The sequence below is a fragment of the Rousettus aegyptiacus genome, unplaced genomic scaffold (genome assembly GCF_014176215.1).
Source record: "Rousettus aegyptiacus isolate mRouAeg1 unplaced genomic scaffold, mRouAeg1.p scaffold_m13_p_17, whole genome shotgun sequence".
Classification (NCBI taxonomy): Eukaryota; Metazoa; Chordata; class Mammalia; order Chiroptera; family Pteropodidae; genus Rousettus; species Rousettus aegyptiacus.
The window spans coordinates 27,365,387-27,387,885 of record NW_023416292.1 but is presented as its reverse complement, the minus strand read 5'-3'; the positions used below and the strand labels follow the sequence as shown (position 1 = coordinate 27,387,885).

The window sequence follows — 22,499 nt, the reverse complement described above, 5'->3', positions numbered from 1 at the left end:
CTAATTCTGTTTGGTACTCAAAACATCTGAGTTCATGTAAGAGAGAGGATGCTTTCAAATATCTGTAGTATTCCAGTTGCAAATCACTGAAAATATTACAAACATCCAGCTGACGTTCTTTTTACCTAGAACCCGTCTCTCTTCACTAACCCTTGATCATCTGCAGAATTCAGGTTGAGTTATCGCCTCCCACCAGGCCTCCCTCTCCCACTGCCACTTTCCACCACCCACCTGGGCCAGGTATCATTCCTCTCCGTTCCCTCAGTACCCAGGACAGTTACGCATTCACCACACCTTCCTGTAGTGGTCTGCTGCCTGTCCGCATCCCCCTCCCACCTTTCCAGCCACTCCAATGGCACTAGACTGTAAATGATCTCGAAAGCACCGACTTTGTTCTCTTTTAATATCAAACACTTGACAGATATGAGACATTCAATAAATTTCTGATGATCAAACAAACGAATGAACATATATTTCCGTAATTCCAATAAACAACACTTCTCGTCAATTTTTACCCAAGTGACATGAGAATATGATGAGAAGCTTTTATATCCCAGTGCATAGGAAGTATTCAATAAATGGCATGAGTATGAGAAAGCTTTGCAGGAAAGGAAGAGGGTTAAAAAACACTAGCCACAAACTAAGATTATTGCCAAGTCAAAAGCATCAACGGTCTCGCTTCTCTTACAGATAATTTAAAAACAAAGATTTTTATAAAGAAATTTTAAACACACTAGCAATTCAATTAAAGTACTATTTCACAAGAAGTTTTGACTATATGACCTACTGTCATTCCTAAGCCTACAATTCTTTAAGTATCAATCTCTTTGTATTATCTTTTACTTAGATGTTTTTGAAACAGATTTAATATTTTTCAATTATAGTACTGAGTTCTAAACAGAGAATCTTATGTAAATCTTTAGCAAAAGTTAACTTTAGGAAATAAAGTTTAACATTTAGGATCTTTTTTGACATGTCACAAACTCAAATGATGCAAAACAAGAAAAAAATATATATATATATATAAGCATATACTCAAAAAAAAGGGAACAAAAATACCATGAAGTCCTTAATTTGGACACAAAAATGAAGTGAGCTTGGCTGTTCCCATTAGGCTGATTGCCTTTTATTTAAAGGAAGGCGTCTAAATGGCTCTGCCTGGAACTCAAAATCCTCCATACTCCAGTCTGAATATAATTTGCCAATTTTGATTCTCACTGTTCTCCAAGAACACCACCTACTTCAGCATACTGGTTACTCAATTATCTCCCAAATTCATCAAGCTCATGATGCCTTTGCTTACTCAGGTTCGCTCATCCAGAACTAGTCCCTTCTCCACATTTCTCTTAATCCTACTTATTCTTAAAGGCCCGGCTTGCTTACTCCCTTCCAATCTCCCCCAGGTTGTTCCAACCCATAATGATCTCTTCTTCCTTTAACTCCCTCAGCAATTAGCATTATAATATGAAAATACTTGCTGTTTTTTGTTGTTTACTTCTTTAAAAAACCTTTTGAAACAGAATGTATACACAAGAGAGTGCACAAAAGTGAAAAACTCAATGAATTGTCCCTAAGTGAATATCCATGAAACTTCCCCCAACTACAGAAACAGAAAGCTGTTAGTCAGTGCCTGAAAACCCCCCTTTTCTAATGACTAACATCCCATCTCCCCTACAAAAAGGTAACCACTATCTAACTACAGTAACCAATCTCTTCCCCGCTTTTCTTTATAGTTTTACTATCTAAATATGGCATCTCAAATTCTATGGCATTTTGAATTTTATACACATAGAATCATACAGTATGTATTCTGTTTTGCCTCACTACCTCTCCTGAGCATTATGAGAACTATACATATTTTGTAACAACATTCATTTTCATTCTGTACAGAATATATATTTACACTCGTTTACATAGACGATCCATTTCTATCCATTCTGCTGTTGATGGACCTTTGGGTTATTTAAATTTTAAAAAGTATGTATATCTTGTCTCCCTAGCTAAAAGGCAGGGAGTGTATATTATGCTATTTTATGTTTACCTTAGTATTTGCATAATGCTACTAAGTACAAAATGGGTGTCCCCAATCACATTAAATATTGATTAAATAAATCTACAAGTAGATTGGGAGATGAAAAGAAAATAAGTAGGGCTGGAAATCAATGTAATATTTTAGAAATAGTGATGTAACTGGCATTTTGGAAAACTACCACTACTACTTTATCAGAGGTTTGAGCTTTCCTACTTATTTACATCTAAAGATTTATCAATTACTACTTTTCCTGAGCCAACCAAAAGGCAAAAAATTTATTAACTATCTTCAAAAATAAAATTAGAGCAATTAAAAAAGGCAGTTAATTATTATCCACCCATCTCTGTGCAGTATTCACCAGTATATTGAGCACCCACTATGAGCACAGCTCTAAAAGAACTCCTTTATTTCTTTATTCTCTTTCCTTAAGTTTATGGTAACTATCATATATTTGGAAACACACAAAGACAAACCCAAAGGTAGTTTCTCTACAGAACGGAAGCAAAAATTCTAGCATCTAGGGTCAGCAGGAAATTAATCATTTCTATTCAAAACTAAAATGAACAAAATATGTTCTTCTTCCACAGTCAGTGAGTGTTTCCTTGGCACTGTATAAACATCTCAAAACATTTTATACCACCTAATCTTTGTACCTACTCTGACATCCTCATGGAGAGTCAGTTTTGCTTTTTCATTTATTTGACTTTTATAAAACTAGAGCCTCATCAACTTTTTCAGCAAAGAAGACAATACACTTCCAGGCAAGATTTTCTGATATATCTATGTCTTGGATATAAGGCATGTCGCTAATATCAATACACAGGCTATAACAAATCTTGTATATTTTGTTCAAGTTGGTAATTTGACATGGCAAAAATAAAGTGGTAAAAAAAAAAATGTACACCCTAAGATAAAAGAGTATTTCCAAGGTGAAGAATCAATGTAGAAAAGATGTTACAAGATGTATGTAGCCAACTCATTTCTACCTAAGGACAAATATCAAAGCCAAATGGAGTACCTTTATAATATTAAGTAACATTTTAATTTGATAAGTTTTCAAAACTAAGGCCAACGATAAATATGCGTTTATTTATTTACTAAAGACTTTCTTGGAAAGGAAGTAGATTTTTAAAAATATTACATTTATATAGCTTTATAAGCTCTTTATGAGAGAAGAAAGTGATGGGAAAACAAAAAGTTAAATTACAAATAAAGGATAATTATACTAATAGTTAGAAAAGCTATGAAAATATTAGGTTATATCGGAAAAGTTGTTGTCAAGACTAATTCGATTATAAAATAAATGTTCTATTAATGAAGAAAAACTTAGAAAGAGCTTAATTTTAAAATATTTTGTAAAATTATTCCTCGATTGTTAATATTTCACTTCTAAAGATCCACAAAATAGAAAAAAGTTACTTCCTTATAAGAAATCTACCTACTATTTTTGTAAGACAGCTAATCAGACATGTTCTTTATCTTATCATTTAAAAGACTTTTTTTCCCCAAAGCTCAAGAAGACTTCAATGTGTGGGCCTTCTTTCTTAGTTTAATAAGAGGTTATTTCAGCATCAACCTCACTTGGAAAACAGTAAGTACAAAACTACACTGTGTTATATCCTCTCTTGGTTCCTCTAAACTTTTGGAGTAATTCTGTAATTAAATTACACTTCAAGTAATTATACTTCTGGATTTTAGCCTTCCAAGTGTCAGCCACCCTCTCAAACTCCCCATCCCCCAGATGACTACAGCATAATTCTAAGGCTGACCCAACATTAATCAAAATATTCTATCACATTACTTCCTAAAAACATTGCAGGATTTAAGAGTCTTTGAGATGGCCTAGCAAACTCCATTACCTCTTTATCTTTCAGTCCCAGGAGCAGCACTTCTTCCATGAGGGTGAGGCGAATATCCTTAGAGTCCCCAGAATCTTCACTTTCCGGAGTCCTGTCTTGATTAGCGTCTCCCTCACTTTCTACCTTCTTTTCAGAGTTCCTGCCTACTTCAGTGCGACGGGCCCGGTGAGTTAAAGTGGTCATTCTGAGCTGCTTCTGGAGGGGTGATGAAAAAATATCTCTATGTGTGCTCATGTAAATAAATGCATATGCTATTCATTCGTGCATCCTAAAATGTATACAAATAAAAAACATTTATAAACTTAAACACAGAAAGGAAGGAAGGAGTAATGACCAGGAAAATTAGGTGACACAATATCTTTCCAAAGAATAGCTTAAATTCACAGAAGGCACTGACGAGAAATCAAGTCAGTAATTTTAAAGACCAGTAGAAATGATCACCTTTTAAACTTGTCGATTTCTTGTATATAATCTATAAACCAGGGGCGCCTATCACTGTGACTCCTCTTTCACAAAGTGGGTCCTCCCTAAGTTAAACGATAAGGGACAGCAACAAATTGTGAGCATCCAGCCCCCAAATGCATATAATTTATATATAATTTCTATAAATGTTCAATGCTATATTATAAAACATAGACAATAATTGTAAAAAAGCTTGTAAAAAAGAAATAGAAATACGTGTTCTAATATTTTATGCACTCACTTAGGAGATCACTATTCTAGAGAATAATGCTCAGATCATGTAGAGTAATTCCATAGTCTGAAAACTGTCATCTCTATCCCTAGCTAGCCAACTTGCAAATACACAGTTGCCGAAAAAATACTAGCAAGACAATGTTAAAAGATTAGCAAATTCTTCTTCAATTATAAAAAAACTCGAAGCATGTGCCCTTTTATACACACACTAGTTTTAAAAATCTATAGTCGAAATTACACTCTTCGTCTTTGATTAGTTAGCATACTTTATTTTAGATAAATCTAAATGCTAGTTTTTAAAATAATGTACAATATTTTAAATCAGCAATCATTTAAGAATATCTTTTTCTACATCAAAACAATACATTCAAGAATCTCTGTGACTGCATCCCATTCTACTTCCTAGCGATTATTTCCCATAACTTTCAGTTATGTACTGTGAACAAACCATTTCTCTCACATGTCCCATGTCTTTCACCTCTGCTCCTTTGTACATACTGGAATTCTCTCCCTTTTCTCTTACTTTTGAAATTCTACCCATTCTTCAAAGACCTATGGAGGGCCCACTGTAAAGGTTTAAGTGAATCTCCTTCTCTATTACCCCTATGCCCCATGGCCAAAATTGGTCTCTCCCTCAGCTGTACTTCCACAGAACTTTATTTATACTTACTTCCTTTAAAGTATTTATTATAGTCTTTCTTTTGGTATGGCTGTCTCTCAACTGTAAACTTCTTGAGGGTAGAGATATTGTCTTCTTGGGTTTTTTTATTCTCCATAGCAACTAGCACAATGTCTTTAACGTTGTAACTGCTCAATAAATATATACCGATTAAAATGAATTCTCAGAAATGCATGTGAACATTTAAAATAGAAATACAAATGAAGTGACTTACAAAAGACTCTTGTACAACGCTGTATTTCAAACAGAATTCTTGGTGGGAGGTGGGAAGAAGAGTGAAGGAGGAAGAGAACCATGAAATAAATGCTTACGGGCACTACTGGGATCTGGCTTATTTCCCAACCCAATCCAAGAAACTTCAAATTTTCGGGGAAAAAAAATAAAGGAGGCTTTTCTTTGAGAAATGAATCTGCCCCCACCCCACGAGACATTTACTAGTTAAAAATCCTAATTGAAAAAAAAAGGCCAAAAAATTACTTTAGAAAACCTCCCTCTCCACACACACACACAAAAAATTGTAGGGTGGGTTTTTTTTTTTTTTTTTTTGGACATTAGGAAACGTATTTCCCCCGTTGCTTACCTGGCGTTACTCCTGGGTTATGGCCGGACGTAGGCTGCAGCTTGCGCCCTATTTTAAGAGGAAGCCCGTCCCCCCACCCCCCACCCCCGTCCTAGTAGGTGAAAAACTTCTCAGGCTCGCAGAGAGCACAAACTTCCTGATCCTTCGATGCGGAGAATAACACATCAGCTTCTTCAGGATCCCTAGGCAACCTACCTTGGTGTTCCTTCATTAGACCAATCAGAAACCGCCAAGGTTGAGCCCAGCCAATCGGAGCTTACAAGAGGAGGCTCTCCCGCGGCTATTGTGCTGCGATCCAGACAACCACCAAAAGGAGGCAGGTTTGGGTTCAACCTGACAGCTGGTCAATCCAATGAAGGAACCTTGGTAGAGTAGAGGAAAAAGGGCTGCGCTCCCCACCCCTACGAAACCGGCCAATCCAAGCGTTCAGTGAGCTAACAGCAGCTGCGGTCGACAAAGGTTTCGGTTGGTCAATCCTAGTTGCAGCAGGTGTGTTACTGTAGCAGTGTATACTGGGACAGTTAGGTAAGATGTGTTGGGATGCAATAAAGCTAAGCATACACATTTTTACAGGTGGGTACTGGATTTATGGGGGGATCACTTCCTAAATTATATAAATGTCTAACCACTATGCTGTACATCAGAAGCTAATATAAAATAATCCTGAATGTCAACTGTAATTGAAAAATAAAGAGTCAACGTTTTTTAATTGGTTGTTTTTGATAATTAGCTTATCCCTAACTTTCCTGTTTTGGAAAAACCTGATCTGGGTCAGTTTGTGGACGTTCATTTGGTTTACATTAAACAGGAAAGGTACATTTCTACCATCACATACATACCAACATTCTCTCTTAGCGCTTGTTACTGGCAAACCCATGGATAATGTATGTTTATAGAATGTGGCTGCTGAAACCGCAAAAGGCAAACAGACCAAGTTTTAAGTCTTCCTTTTCTAAAGCAAAGGAAACAGTCAAGGCCAGAAACAGTCCCAGGTTTCTCATTAAAAACACAGTATTTTTCACATTACTACTCTTGCAAAGTTAAGTACCAAAATGATCTCAAAATTAGTGTTTAAACATTTAATGCTAATTGAAAATTAGAAGCCATAAAAAAGTCTAGGTGCTGAACAATATTTTATTTATGCTCCCCAAAATGCCAGACTTTCAAAATCAGTCATCATTTTGTCTTGTAGTAAAAAACGTTTTTAAAAGAGGTAAAGTACCTATGTTTAATTGTACATTATATATTATGTTAATATACTATATTAAGGTACTGAAGAACATCGTTTTAATAACTGCAAACACAGCCAGGTAATGGTATAGTTTTAACATAAGTAAAAGTGAATTCCTTCCACAATGTAATACCAAAATGAACATTATTTGTTTCAAATATGGCTTTAGAGGGCCTTAAAAATTACCGTATTTTTAAAGGCAGTGTCCACCAAAATGGAAGATAGATCAATATTGAGTAGATAATTATGACACTAGTTCTTGTGGTTTTATTCAGAAGTTCTCTTGGATTTATCTCAGATAATGTTAAAGATCACAATGTGATAGCTAAAAATTCAATTTTAATTGCCTTAGACTACATGTAAGTTTTCAGAAGTAGGGCAAACACACCTTAAAATAGTAATACAGTGTCCTTTAAATGTTGCAATGAACTTTGCAAACATGCAGAAGAAAAATAATTTTTATATATGTTCTTTTGGTTCACTGAACTTCCTTCTTTTGGGCACTGATTCTTGACTAGAAGAATCAAAGTGATGAAGGACCTGTCAAAAGAAAACAACTACTAAGAATATTTTCTAGTTTAAATGTCTTTAATTTTAGATCTTTTCCATGTTTCTAAGGCTTTTTTCTTCTTTTTAAAAAATTATACCTAACATAACTATTTCCTACTAAGATAGGTCACCTGGGTGCTTTAAAAGTAGGGTAAATTTTATTACTGACATATTTATATCTTCTCATGGCTGCTGAAAGTGTATACTTACAGAGTATAAGGTCTTCACTAGGGTTGCTGGAGTAGATAGATGTGAGATTATGCCCTCAAAATAGTAAAATATTTTGGGGGGATGAGAGTAGAACAAAAGATTTAAAAAGTAGCTGCAAACTGAGAAACATTCTACCTTGGCACAAGGTAAGATTTAAATCATGTTTTGTTTTAGTATCCCTGGTACGTGGCAGCGCCTATAGTGACATTCAATGTACACTTCTGAAGGAATAGGAGGGTGAACTAGGAAAATTCCTAACATTAGAAAAAATTAAAGAATCTAATATATTAATGCAATGTCAGGTTATCCCATTCTCTTCTTGAGCTACATAAATTGATAACAGAATTATCCAACTATATTTGAGATTACCCCTTTAACATTTGATTTTTAAAAAGTCTTAAGGTTTCAGTTGTCTAATTTTAACCTAATACTAAGAATCCTAGGTTAAAATGACAAATACATTATCTGATTTAGTAAAGTAAGGTTCCAAATATAAAACAATTGTTAATATGATTTAGGTCAGGAAAAATTTTTTCTCCTAAGGGAGGAGGAAAGGCTATATTTTTAAGAAACATGTGGTTTTGGTAACTTATCAGTTTCTCCTTTAGTTTTGATCTATAGAAAGTACAGATCATATGTATGGCCCAATTTTAGCTCTATAGATTGCTTCAATCTATTCATATTTTCCTGACAATGAGTTTTATTTATTTTATAAATTCCTCAACTACTACAAATCATTCATGGAATCAAACATCAAATATTTACATAGAAAAAATAATAAACTAACAAAGCACATCTTATTTTAAAGTCTCCCCATTTTTTAGAACCAAATATGTTTTTAAGAAATTTGGATATCAGAGTTCTGAGGTATTTCCCAAGGTATTATCATATTTATCATCTTACATTTAATCTATAATAATGATATTCTGATACTTGTGATTTCATTCAACCTATATATGTTCATAAGACTTACTGTTTTCCCAGATTCGAGGTGACTTCTCTTCCGGTTTTCTTTAGAAGATTTTACTGGTTGATTTCCATTAGCCTCCACAAAGATAGAATAATTAATAATTGGTTATTTCGCAAAGAACCACCAACACTTCATTTTTAACCATGGGTAACTATATGAAGGTTTTGTCTCTCTTTTTTTTTTTTTTAAATAGCTTTACTGAGATGTAATTCTGATGCCATACAATTCACCTATTTAAAAGCATACGATCAGTGATTTGTAAGTATATTCACAGAGCTGTGCAACCATCACTACAGTCAGTTTTACAACACTTTCATCACTCTAAAAACTTTGTACCCTTATAGCTATCATTCCCATATTCCCCCCTCCTCCCACCAGCCCGATGACTGTGTATCTCTATAGAAATCTCTTTTCTGGACTTTCATGTGAATGGAACGATATAATATGTGGATTTTTGTGACTGGCTTCTTTCACTTAGCAAAATGTTTTCAAGGTTTATCCAAGTTGTGTGTACTGGTACTTCATTCATTTTTATGGCTGCATAATATTCCATTGTATGGATATGCCACATTTTGTTTATTCAGTCATCTGTTAATAAACATTTAGGTTATTTCTACCTTTTGGCTATTCTGAATGCTATATATTGTTTTTTAAATGAATATTGAATGATGACAAATTATTAGATGACATACTACTATTTTCTAAAAGAACATACTTATACAACTGAAACTGGTATATTATTGTATGCCAACTATAATTGAAAAAAAAAACTCATTGAATTGTACAATGTAAATACAAGCAACTAATTGTTTCAATAAAGCCAAAAATAAATAAATAAAAGGACATACTTATTTTCTGATGTTTGAAATGTACTCTTCAATAACTTCCTTGGTATATATACTACTAAATACTTTCATTTCTTGTCCTTTCCTAACCATAATTCAGTCACGATTCTTAAAATCAAGAGTACTTTGGTGAAGAGTTCATATTCAAAAACATGGGCAATTTCAGAAGTGAATTTAGGTTACCAAAGTATCCTAGTGTTACATTACAAGGAAATCTTGCCTAATAAGTTTTTAATGCTTGTTTTTCTCCCTATACCCTAGTGAGGGATACTCATCCTAAGTAGAAGATGCCAAAGAAGAACATTTTACTGCTTAGGGATACTAATTTTTGAAATTCTTTTATCTCTTGCTTTCGTCATCATACTAGTTTGAATGCTGCCTTCTGCCACTTCGAACTTCCCACTGAGAATGTGAGGGGAAAAAGGACACCTAAAAATGGCACTATAATAGTGGTGTGCTGGTAAAGTTTAACAACCAGTTCTCTGAGAGAAACAAATCCTGAGTTGAGGCATTTGCTGATTTCCATGCTGTAAATACTCTCGTCAGGTCCAGTTTCAAGCTACCTACGTGGGTCACTGAATGAGGACCTGGGAAGAAATGCTCCAGCATACTGCTATTAGAGTATGCTCTTTGTTTCCTATCTTTGGCTACAATGTTTTGCATGTTTTATAGAATGCTTTTTCTCCACCTCTAAACTTTTGAGATTAATTTAAAGGCATAAAATAAAATACAAATTTATACGTACTACAATTCTGGGTACTAAAATACTGTTGTTTTTTTTTTATTGCTTAAGAACATGAGATTCATTTTATGCAAGATATATATAAAATATTCATTTTTAATGTCTTAGTAAAAGATAATCCATTTACAAGATAGAGCATGGGAACATATTGGCATTTCCTTGGGAGTCTAGATAATGGTGTCACTTGTCAAAGCTTTTCCTGGATTCCCCACTCTAACATACCTTCAGTAAAACCAGTAAAAGCAACCATTCCTTCCTTTGTGTTCTATGTAGCCTATCCGGACTGCTATCATGGCCTACATCACTGCTTGTTGACCTACAATTATTAAAATTTTAGCTAAAAAACAGTAACTGTATGTTATTCATGTTACATCTCCAGCACCTAGTAAAGTACCTGACACATAATAGGTGCTTACTAAATATTGGTCCAATAAATAAAGTGTTAAGCAAAATAAATTCACATATGGGGGATAATTATAACGTTAGAATGGAAAACAAATCTAAAGAAACACTGACCATTTTATTCTGAAAGATTTTTCCACTTCTTGTTTTGCTTTCAGTTACATCGAGTTCAGATGTTTTACTGACTAACTGCTCAACCTAGAAAATAATTACACAAAACCATATAACAATACAATGAAAGCTTCTCATAACGTAATAATGAGTTCAAAAATTCAATCACATAAAATTCAGGGTACTGTCGATTTAATGAACCTAATAATTGTGAGTTGGTTCTTACTGTCACAAAAAGCAGAAAAGTAAAGATACTGAAACTGGCACCATACAACTAACATTCTCTGAACTGAGAAAGTCTCAATGGATCACCAGGCACTATTCTTCCAGAAGATAAAAACTTACACCCACTCCCATTGGAGAAAGGGGCTGTGCCAAGGGGGACAATCATCTGTCCCATTATTTTTAAGTTCATTTTATCTAAATGTTACTTCAAGATTTTACTGTATATGGAGAACCAAATTAAACATTCTGCGGCAAGGCAATAAAAATGTATTATATATTCCATTTATAAATACAAAGGGTGGTGGAATAAATAATTGCTTAAGATGAACAGTATTTAGATTTATTACTAAACAAATCCACCAGTAATATACTTAAAACTTTTCAATGTATAATTCCCAGATTTTGTTAATAAGCATTCTTAATACCTAATTTTGTTCTAAAAACCTAGAATATAATAAGAAAATCTGAGAAATAACTAAATAAACTTACAAACAACAAGTCTTTGGGGGTAGGGGGGAACAAGTTAAAAGCAAGACGTAACTATTAAGTTTATACCTGAGAATGAGAAACTGAAAGATCTGGACTTTCTTTAGACCTCATAATTTCATCTTCCTCACAAACTATACTTGGTTCTGTTAAAAAAAAAAAAAAAACTTAAAATAGTATAAAATAGAGTTGGAAATGAATTCATCTATATTTTCATTAACTTCTTACCTCCAAGTTCAGAAGATTCAGGGTTTTTTTTCTGCTCTTCCATTTTAGGTTCAATGTCAAAATCATCCTAATTACATGAAGGAAAAAATGGACACTTTAAAAAAACTAAAACAACTTGGTAGAAGTATTTATGAAAAGATTTGTTTTCACTAAAACTACCTTATGCCTGCTAGAAAGAAAGTGGTCCTATAATTACTATATCAAGGCAACTTATTTATCCAGGCAAAGTATAAAACACTTTATTTTGCAGGGTTGCTTTAAGGACAAATGATAAAAATGTAAAACTTTTTCAAAAAGTGTGATGGTTCTAAGAACATTTAGATCTTACTGTTTGAGGACACCAAATTAGACACGTTCTCACAACAAGCTGCCACTTCTATAGCTCTGGAATTTCCATACAGATGTTGGCATACACTCTGAATATTGCCCTACCCTCTTCAAGGAGTTAGTGAAGGATAAGCTCAGTCATGGTATGGTAGAAACAGCAACAAGTTTAACGTATAATTAAACTTCTTTTTAGGATGTGTCAAAGAGCTTTAAATATTTTAAAGAATGCTATATAAATCACAGACATTTGTTTATAAAACAAGACTGGGATTTAGGTTTTAGGAAAAAGATTTCTCCTTTGATTGTATTGGTCGAAAACTGAATTTTCTATCTGTGAGGATGTGGCCACAGAGCCCCAATCAGAATCCTCAGTCTCTAGATATTAAGTACTGTGGTCATAATTTAGCATAACATGAGCTGAGAAAACAACGAAGATGAGATTAAAGAACAATCATGTTAATAATGAAAGATTTCCTGGGAGTGAGGCAACGACAAAAGCTTTTTATATTTAAATTCATCCATTCATTCAACCAATACTGAGAATGCACACTTGTGATTCTAAGCGCCAGCAGGAGGACAATAAGACACTCTCTGCCTTCCAGGAACTTCCAGGTTGCTTCAGGACAGTGACTTTCTAGGCCCTGAAGAAATCCAAGCACAGTTAGTAGGCGTGTAGTGACAAGGGCTCCAGCATTAGCTGGGGGATTGGAGTAGGTTTTCAAACTATGCTCCAGACCAAGGGGTTTCCTCAGAGTCCACAGTGAGAGCAGGTCGGGTGGTGAGTGGCTGGGCCTCTAGGACCATTCCCTACTTCATTCGGAATAGTTGTTCTTTTAAATATCTGAAAATAATGTTTGCACCAATACATAAAGCTTTTAAATTTTTTAAAGTTTTAAATCAGGTTGGGGCATATTTGGAGTGTATGCTCTAATGTCTACATGGAAATCTGAGAGCCACAGAGTGGCAGCTTGTTATGTGAACATGTCTAATTCGGTGCCCTCAAACAACAGTAAGACCTAAGCATTTTTAGAACCATCACACATTTTGAGAAAGTTGTATATTTTTATCATTCATCCTTTAAAACAAGCCTATACCTTCTTTAAGGTCCCTTCCGACCTTGAATTTATAATACAGTATTTATATAAATAAGTGCTTTAAAGTCCTTAGAACTGAGTCAAACATTTATTATTATTGTACTTTGTATTTCTTTAAATATACTTACACTTATATAATGCTCCTGTTCATCTTCTACATCATCCTTGTCCATGAGAATTTTTTGAAGTGGTGTTTTTAATGGCTTTGGTAATAATATAGCTGAATCAATATTTTCCATCCGTTCTTTTTCAGTGGTCACTTTTACTTTGAAGGTATGAAAAGGTGTTGGGACTTCTCCCACATTTAAGTACATAGGCTCCCCTTCAAATATCACTCCTTCACAATCACCATCCTTAAAACCAGGAGGCTGGTAATCTGGGGGTGTAACTGTAAAAAAGTATAAAATTGTGCTGTTCATGAAACTGAAGAAAATATTATTATAAAAATATATGTGGATTGAAGAAATTTCAAATAGTACTTCTAGAAGAGCATACAATAAAAAATATTTTTATTGTGCTATCTCCTACTATCTGCAAGTTCTTATTTTATTCCCTAAAGGTAACCTTTTGTCTCCTTCATAGGAATTAAACTGTGCAGAGTGCTCAGAACACAACTGGCATATAGTAAGTGTTCAATAAATGTTAGTTGCTTTATGTTCTTTTAGAAAATACTGTACATGTAAAACATGTAATTTTCATGTATAATATATATATATATCCTTAAAAAAACACTAATTAGATCATACTATTCTGTACCTAGCTGTTTTCAACACCTCTTTTTAACCTGTTTTAATATTTTTTTTTTGGATAACTTATCAATATGTTCCTTTTAATAGCTTGCACAGTATTCTAGTACATAGATGCACCATAATTTACTCACTCCTCTAATAAGGACACTCAAGGTTGTTTCTAGATTGTTCCCATTTTAACCAGTGCTACAATGAAATCCTTACATACACATAACCTTGCATATTTGTGTAAGTACAGTCCCAAGATACTTTTATAGCTACAGAATTTTTGGATTAAAGAGAATGTAAATTTAACATTTTGATACTGCCAAATCATCCTCTAAAAATACCGTACCTATAGACATCCTCTCTAGAGTGTCCAAAAGTGCCTGCTTCCCCTGATCCCCTTGCCAATAATGAGTTTACAAGTTTTACTGATCTGATTAGTGAAAAATGGTATCTCACTGTTTCATTTCTTTAATTATGAGCAAGACTGTACCTCTCATGGATATATTCACATCACTGCAGAAGTTTGTATGTATTTTAAAGCCTATTTTTTTCAAATCTTTCTTTTTCAAATACTGATATCCTATGTAAATTTTATAATTTCAAAAAATATATAACAATTTATTTAGTTCCTTAAAAACATTTGGGATAGAAACCAGCTGTTTCAATAATAATAAAACATACAGGCACCAACTGAAACAAGATGTATTGCAAATAGTACCTTCATCATAGTAAAAAAGTTTCATAGTCAAACAAACATCATTAGGTAAAGGTCCCAGATTCTGCATTAGAACATAAATCTTGCGAATGAGGAGAATACTGGCTTTCTTGGTGTCAGCAGATGACATACTAGATTCACTGCTTTGGTTTTTACTAGAAGAGAATCACACATTAATTTCTTTTATGACACCTCTGGCTTCGAAGAACATAACCGCATTTTACTATTTGAGATTCTTATTTTGATTATAGCAGTAAGTTGAAAGTTACCACGTATTTTGATGTCACTATTACAAAAAATTTAATATCACTAATATCACAGTTAATACCATTATTATAAACAAATAACAATTTCACATAAGTGAATATGCATTTTATATAAGATATTTAAAGGAAACAAATGATGCATTTTAATTATATTTACATAATTAAATGTAATTATATATATTTATAATCACTGAAGCATGCAATAGCTTTCCTACTCTTTGGCTGTATTTCACAATTAAAATAGCATATAATTAGCCACAGAATTCTAGCTTGCAGCTACTCCAAGGATATTTAATACATCCACACCTTGATGATTAATTGGGGATGTCCGGGAAGTTTCAGAAGTAATCCTGAAGTCCAGCTATATAGTATTAATATGTATAAATGGTAATATGTTGGAAAAAAAAAAAAACCTATAGAGCAATACCTGATGAAGTCCATGATTGGTCCATTACTGGTGTACTTGAATTTAAATTGGTAACATTCTGAAATTGTCTTAAATAGAAAACAGTGCAGTTATGTATCTGATATGTTACTTTTATATGACTCTTAACATTTACTTAACATTTTTTTTCTGCTATGTTAATCCCTACTGGTCCACTGAAACTTTTACATCCTAATAGTCAACTCCCATGGTTTGGGATTTGGGGCTTCGCTCTTGGAGGTTTATTCTCCTACTCATTGCAATGTATGTCACATATATCAGAGAGAAGGAACTCCTTAGCAGGCAGGTAAGGGAGGCAGCATACCTATTACTTTTAGTAGAATGACTAAGCACAGGGCTTAAATCCTGGCTATACAATAACCACAAGCAAGTCGTTTAAGCTTTCTGCCTCAGTTTCCCTAGCTAATAAAAGGGGTTGAAAATAGTACCTATCTTATTAATGGTTGTGACTATTTATCAAATGGAATAATTTATACAGAGCCCTTAATAAAGTGCCTGGTATACCAAGCATTCAATAAAGGGTCTCTTCTACAAAAAGAAAAAATGTGCAACTATAAAATAAATGAACATTTCCTGAAAAATCAGTTTCTGAAAAATCAACTAATTCATAGTTGTGATTTGCTAATGTGATTTTCTTTGTCACCATGGACATATATTGAGCATTAATTGCAAGCATGAGTATCAACAAGACACATTCCCAGATCTCTTGAGGCTCTGATACTTTTACTGCTTTCTTTACATTTCAATGCTCACATAAGAATGGGGATCAGCTTTCTTTCTTGAAAATCTGCTTCTCCCTGACAGAATGAAATACTGTATTATAACAGCTATACAATAATGATTAAGCAACCAGATCACAAACTGGCGGCCTTAGGTCTAAATTCTGGTTCTGCCACTATGAACACAGGCAAGAAAACTCATATCTAGGTTTCCTTACCTATAAAGTAGGGATGATAATGATAGTTACCTCATGAAGGCTGTGATGAATTATTGAGGTAATGCATAGAAAGCCCCAAAGAACAAAGCCTAACAACAGTAAGCCCTTTGTTTCTTCCTGGGTTTTCCTTTTATTTCTTGTAATCCTTACTTTAGTTGTCAGATGAACAGGTAGATGTGACTAGACTGGGATGAACAGTCAAAGCTTAAGGATGAGTTTCTAATTTTTCTCAAACTCAACCCCCTTCAAAATTCTATAAAAAGAATATTGTAAAGAACCAGAAATCAGGAGAGTTAGGTTATTTCTAATAGTCTGTGGCTTTGTGGCCTAGGATCAGTCACATAATCTCTTTTGTAGGAAGTGTTTAAAGATAATAAGACAAGCCCTGTCTTATCTCAAAAAAGTCTTTATGAGGTTCAAATGTGAAAATATATTATGAGAAAGTACATTAAAGCCCAATTAAAACCATAAGATGTTATAATTTAATTTATTTTTAAATATTAGAGGCATTATGTTTCTTTACTAACTTAAGCACACTTACCTGGGGGTCTTCTGGATTGGTGTATACCTATTTAAAAATAATTTACAATTGAGTTATACAAGGCTAAATATTCAAGGAGAACTAAATTAGACGTTTAGACTCAACTATTAAATGAACTCAGCAAAATAAAATACAAAATAACCCCCAAAGTACTAATTTGTTACTTTTTTCCATTCAATAGATCAATTGTTTGAATAAAGTAACGTAATTAATTCATGGTTTTAGCATATTTAATTAAACAAGGCCGAATTTGACAGTCTTTAAAAAAAAGAACATACAATTTAAAAATACTTACAGCTAGAACAACCATCCTTAGCTGAAATACAACAAAGAACAAAAATCTTACTTTTATTGTATAAAATATTTTTTCATGATGGATCATAAATATTCTTTGTCCTATTTCAACATTTATTCCTAATAAGAAATAATCTTACTTCATATGATGCATATAAAGCAACATATTCCTTAAGTATCCTTCTCTAATCCCCAAAGCACGTATTTCTAGTTGACTTACTAAAGGTTGAAATTCATGTCATTTACTTAAGCAAACAGGGAAATGACTGCCAGTTACAAGGAAAATATATATATTGTGAAAGAAGACATTAAACCTTATAAATATGAGAATAAATTTTGAAAGGAGAAAAAGTAGAGTTCAGGGCTCATTTAATAAAGGGAAGAGGCTTTGGAGCCCACAGGAACAGAGAATCACAGGAATTCACTCAAGTAACGTGCCAAAATCTAAGTCATCCTTGATTTGGATCTTTTGCTTATATTCCACGACCAATCCATAGACAAGTCCAATCAGACCTACTGCCAAATATAGCCTAAATCTTTTCTTTTTTCTTCTCCTCTGCCATCCTGCTCTAAGCCATCCCCATCCCCCGCTTTTCTGACCTGTACTGCAGTAATGGGTTAAGTGTTATTCTCCTTAATTCCCACCTTGTTCTTCCACAGTATATTCTCTAAATAGCAAACAGAGTGATTTTTCTTTTAATTTAACACATAAATCAAATGATGTTATATTTCCACTCAAAACCTTCAAATGACTTTTATTTGCACCTAAAATAAAATCCAGTCTCCTTATCTCTGCAGCCCCAGATGCTCTGGCCTTGCCTATCTCCCCAGGCTCATCTCATGCCACTCTCCCCCACTGCTCATTGCACTCCAATCAATCGTAGTGACTTTCTTTTAGCTCCCTGAACTCTCCAAACTTCCCTCCAACTCTAGGCATTTGCTGCTCCCCTTGGAATATTCTCTCCCCCAAATTAATACCAGGGTGGTTTCTTCTCATTTAAGTCTCAGCTTAAATGTCACCTCCTCATAGTTGGTCCTCCGACCACCCTATCGAAAGATACCCCACCTTTCCCTTTGCCACACACTTTTTCTACAAATTTTAATGTGATTTTAACACTATTGGAAATTATGACTTACTTGTTGTATTGACTGACTCTCTTTCCCCTATAGAAGGGACCCTCTTTGTCCTGTTCACTACTATCAAGCTTACCCAGCTTTTACCTAGATTATATACTTAGCACATAATAGGCACTCAATATTTAATGAATATTAAATATTTAATGCCTTAAGGAGGGAGGTTACTGACCATGGATAAAATTCTATCTTTTTCACAAATTTGTTTAACTTCTTTATATATGTTGATATAAACATATACCACGTATACAAAAAGGCTTACGATCTATAGTAAAACCTTATTAATTGAAATTTCACTAATTCAGAATTCATGACAATTTAACCGAGACTACATGAAAATTTATTTTTCAATGCTCATGAAAAAATAATTTATTAAGTTATTAATATAAATAAGTTTACAGAGGCATGTAAAACTAATGACTAAAGTGTTCTAAGACTTTAATTCATTAAGTTTTTGTAAGTTAATATGTGTTATTAATAAAGGTGAATTAAAAAATAACCAAAACTATCTTGGCAAAATTCATTAAGTATTAATTCTATTAGCTTTAAATGAGTTGAATATTAGTCTTTGAAATATTCAAATATTCAGACTTTCAGTAACTTGGGTTGACCTATGACCAAATTAGTTTAAATTAATGTTTTACTACATGGTATGTGATATCACATCTGTAGAATTTAAACTGGTAAAAAAAGATAAAGAGATACTGACTTACATATTTTTTCTGTAAAGCATCATAGCATCCTAGCATCCTAAAAAATAATCCAGGATTCATTTTTAGATTGAACGTATTTCATTTCCAGAAAATAGTTCTTTTAATAAATCTCATATTATTTCATTACTAAATAATATAAAATTTTCTTATTAAAGTTCCTTGTTATTAACTAAATTAAAATAATAAAACAAACAATGAGGCAGAAATAGAAAATGTTGACAGTGATGGAAGGGAGGATATAAAATATCTGACAGCTAGTATTCGTGGGGGACAATAACAGGAAAATAAAACCTGCTCACATGGAGCATAAAAGGAAATTTTAATGCAAAAATCCAGAGACCTGCAAAAAATAGTATCCAGTGTTAAAGGGGGAATCCCTAAAACTGTGTTAAATACTGAAACGTATCTGATGAACAAAAAAATGTGCCTTAAGAGAAAAATAATATTATATTGTTAAGTATTCTTTCACTTACCACTTCACTAATTGTGTAGATCCTGGACAATTTTTATCTTCTCTCAGAATCTTGACACAAAGATCTAAACACAAAAATGATGATATAAATGTAGAGCTACTTAAGATTAGTAAATGATTAGAAATTTAAAGTGAAGATGACTTTCTTTAGCTGTGTATTATTGATATATTATTAATGGAAATGAATTTCCAGATGATTAGGATTAATATAATTAAAAGAAGAAAGGTTATATGGAAGCGACTAACCTTTTTATCCTTATTATAAAATGACTTCATAATGAATAGGATGCATTTTGATGGATAGAAAATTTTTAGTTTTAAAAGCTACAGAATACTTAAAGTTAGATACAATGTTTTTATGCCCTTATTGTCCAAGAATCTCAGAATATTTGCTATGCACCAGTAAAATACTTGTAAAGAGCCAAGTTAACTAGATAGAGCCCTGCAGAGAAGGAACATGTAATACAGTAGAAAGAACTGAGAAGATTTCTCAGTCTCAGGTCCTTTATCTGAAAAACAAACTATCTAACTCACAGGCCTGTAATGTGAATTAGAAGATATCATACATAACATAGCGCTTTACATATCACCCAGCACATAGTTGGCATATAATATTATGCATGATATTATGTCCATTAATATGTGCTGGGCAACAAATTACTGTAGAATAAACTATTTTTACATAAGAACATATAAAACCACTGTAAAAAGTTATAAATGATTTTTATCTATCTACTTCATCACTGTAAGAGTAACATCAGATGAAATTATACTTGAGAAAATGAGGAAAAATTTTATGATTAAGTGCTTTCAAATGTATTGAATATACTTTTTAAAAACTACTTAGATGTCCACATAGGGACCTGTACACAAATATGGCATTATTTACAATAGCCAAAAGGTAGAAAAAACTAAAATGTTCATCAACTGATGAATGGATAAACTGTGGTATATCCATGCGGAATATTATTCAGCAATAAAAAAGGATGACGTACCAATCCATGCTACTGTATTGTTGAACCTTAAAAACATTATGCTAAGTGAAAGAAGCTAGTCACAAAGGGCCAAATATTGTATGATTCCACTCCTATGAAATGTCCAAAAATAGAAAAATCCATTGAGACAGAAAGCAGACTGGTGGTTGCTTAGGACTGGGGAGGTTAAGGGAAGTCAGAGTGACCTAATGAGTATAGGGTTTCCTTTTGGAGTGATGAAAATGTTCTAAAAGTGACAGTGGTGATGTTTGCACACCTCTCTGAATATACTAAAAATCACTATATCGTGCACTTTAAATGACTGAATTGTTGGGTGTGTGAATTATACCACAATAAAGCTGTTAATAATAAAACAAAATCTCTAAGTCAAAAATTATAGTTTTAGAGAAAGCCAAAGTAACTGTTTAAAGAAGTTTAAAAATAAACATTATATTACCATCTAGATATCTTGTTCCATAAGCACATTCTGGAAATATTCCTCTCAAATACGTGATGCAGGATACTGAAACTGCTAGGAGCCTCTTCACTAATACCAAAGACTGCTGCTCAGTTGATATCTTATTGGGAAACACCAAGGCACTCTAAATTCAAGGGAAATGAAAATATTTTACTTAGAGTTACTAAAAATAAAGTCTTCATGAACTTCCTCATCTAATTTTGTAAAAGCATGGTACTCTCCCCTCAAAATTCATAACCGTATTGGTTAGTAATCCCCAGAAGGTCAGTGTGGCTTCTAAGAGGAGAGGGTGTTTCCAGGGTAGCAGCCTAAAGCTAACATGCAAATAGTACTTAAGAATCCTTTTTAAAATCATCTCGTAGATCATAATACATGGATAGGTAACACTTTGTATGCAAGATTTGTGCAAAAATGACAATGTTATCTATCTGTGGGGCATAGACATTCATTTTCTAGAAATGGACTGCTATGAATAATAATTTCATCAAAGCAACAAACAGCATTCATTGACATCTAATGTAAACTGAACCCGAACCAGCGATTTAATGCAACGCATTAAACATCCAATAGACCTCTCCATTCATTCAAATTAGTTTAGCAGAAATCGCCACTTCTTAAGACAGTGTTTCCTGATATCATTAAACCCTCCAACAGTTGACTCTAAATCGCAGACATAAAGACAACTGAGACTTCATAAACCAATACAGTTAGTTAAATCAAAATGCACTCAAACACAAGAAATCCTACCATGGAAGTTCTCTGCAATTGGGCCGTGGCCATCGTCGGGTAAAGTATTTTCTGTAATTCCACCTTGACACAAACACAAGCTTTAACTTCAGATCTTATTTTTATCCGTAATATTCTATTTTACAACGTGTCGAGTCAAAAGGAGAGGACTCCTTCACTTAAAATGGAATCTTCAAAAACATACTCATTTTACTGTACGACTCTTTTGAGTAAGAGGCTAATTTGAAGCCATTTGACTAGCAAGCTTCACATAAGTGGGTTATTAAGAAAGCTCTTTAAAAAAAAAAAAAGCTCTTTAAAAGATATTTTTTTAAAAAGTATAATCTCCTATTTTCCTTCACGGTATTCAATCATTAACAACATCGCTCATTTCAGTATTAGGTAATGAAAAACCGCCCCTGCCAAACCCTTTAAAATAATCTTTTAATTGTTTTAAAGCTGTTTCAAAACAACCGAATCGGATCACTTTTCTTCACTGAACTTGAGCGTGACTCTGGCTATACAACATATTGCCCGACTCCGAAGAACCACCAGAAAAGGACAACGGAAAATATTCGTTGTTGTTGTTGGTTTTTTTCCGACTGAGTCTGATGTCTCAATTATAGCTTTGATAGTTCGATAGGTTTCCACATTTTTGCGTCCCAATTTCAAGTTTCTTCATCAGACCCTTCAGCTAGAAGAGTTCACGGAAGAGTCTATTTACTCGTAAATGTTTAAATTCATCGTGAGGCAGCCCGGACTAGATGCCAGAGCCAACCTACCCTCAAGAACCTCTTCCGA

General features: G+C 33.5%; 2 protein-coding genes across 5 annotated transcripts in view; both read right to left on the bottom strand.

Annotated features, from left to right (window-relative positions):
• Positions 1-6,012, bottom strand: part of GOLPH3L (golgi phosphoprotein 3 like) — a 20,685-nt gene extending 14,673 nt beyond the window's left edge. The window contains exons 1-2 of one of the 3 annotated variants that reach the window (XM_016122722.2): positions 5,847-6,012; positions 3,892-4,086 (exon numbers count right to left, since the gene is read on the bottom strand). In XM_016122722.2, the coding sequence (XP_015978208.1) occupies positions 3,892-4,074 (183 nt within the window). In that variant the 5' untranslated portion in view covers positions 4,075-4,086; positions 5,847-6,012. Of the gene's footprint in view, positions 1-3,891; positions 4,087-4,332; positions 4,421-5,257; positions 5,394-5,846 lie in introns of those variants that run through there. The other 2 variants (XM_016122724.2, XM_016122723.2) reach the window with 2 other exon arrangements.
• Positions 5,284-22,499, bottom strand: part of HORMAD1 (HORMA domain containing 1) — an 18,868-nt gene continuing 1,652 nt past the window's right edge. The window contains exons 2-16 of one of the 2 annotated variants that reach the window (XM_016122715.2): positions 21,720-21,782; positions 20,952-21,096; positions 19,522-19,585; positions 19,049-19,085; positions 17,203-17,223; positions 16,908-16,934; positions 15,412-15,479; positions 14,722-14,873; positions 13,395-13,654; positions 11,846-11,912; positions 11,687-11,763; positions 10,910-10,993; positions 8,810-8,881; positions 6,042-7,617; positions 5,284-5,394 (exon numbers count right to left, since the gene is read on the bottom strand). In XM_016122715.2, the coding sequence (XP_015978201.2) occupies positions 7,537-7,617; positions 8,810-8,881; positions 10,910-10,993; positions 11,687-11,763; positions 11,846-11,912; positions 13,395-13,654; positions 14,722-14,873; positions 15,412-15,479; positions 16,908-16,934; positions 17,203-17,223; positions 19,049-19,085; positions 19,522-19,585; positions 20,952-21,096; positions 21,720-21,782 (1,218 nt within the window). In that variant the 3' untranslated portion in view covers positions 5,284-5,394; positions 6,042-7,536. Of the gene's footprint in view, positions 5,395-6,041; positions 7,618-8,809; positions 8,882-10,909; positions 10,994-11,686; positions 11,764-11,845; positions 11,913-13,394; positions 13,655-14,721; positions 14,874-15,411; positions 15,480-16,907; positions 16,935-17,202; positions 17,224-19,048; positions 19,086-19,521; positions 19,586-20,951; positions 21,097-21,719; positions 22,409-22,499 lie in introns of those variants that run through there. The other variant, XM_036234935.1, reaches the window with a different exon arrangement.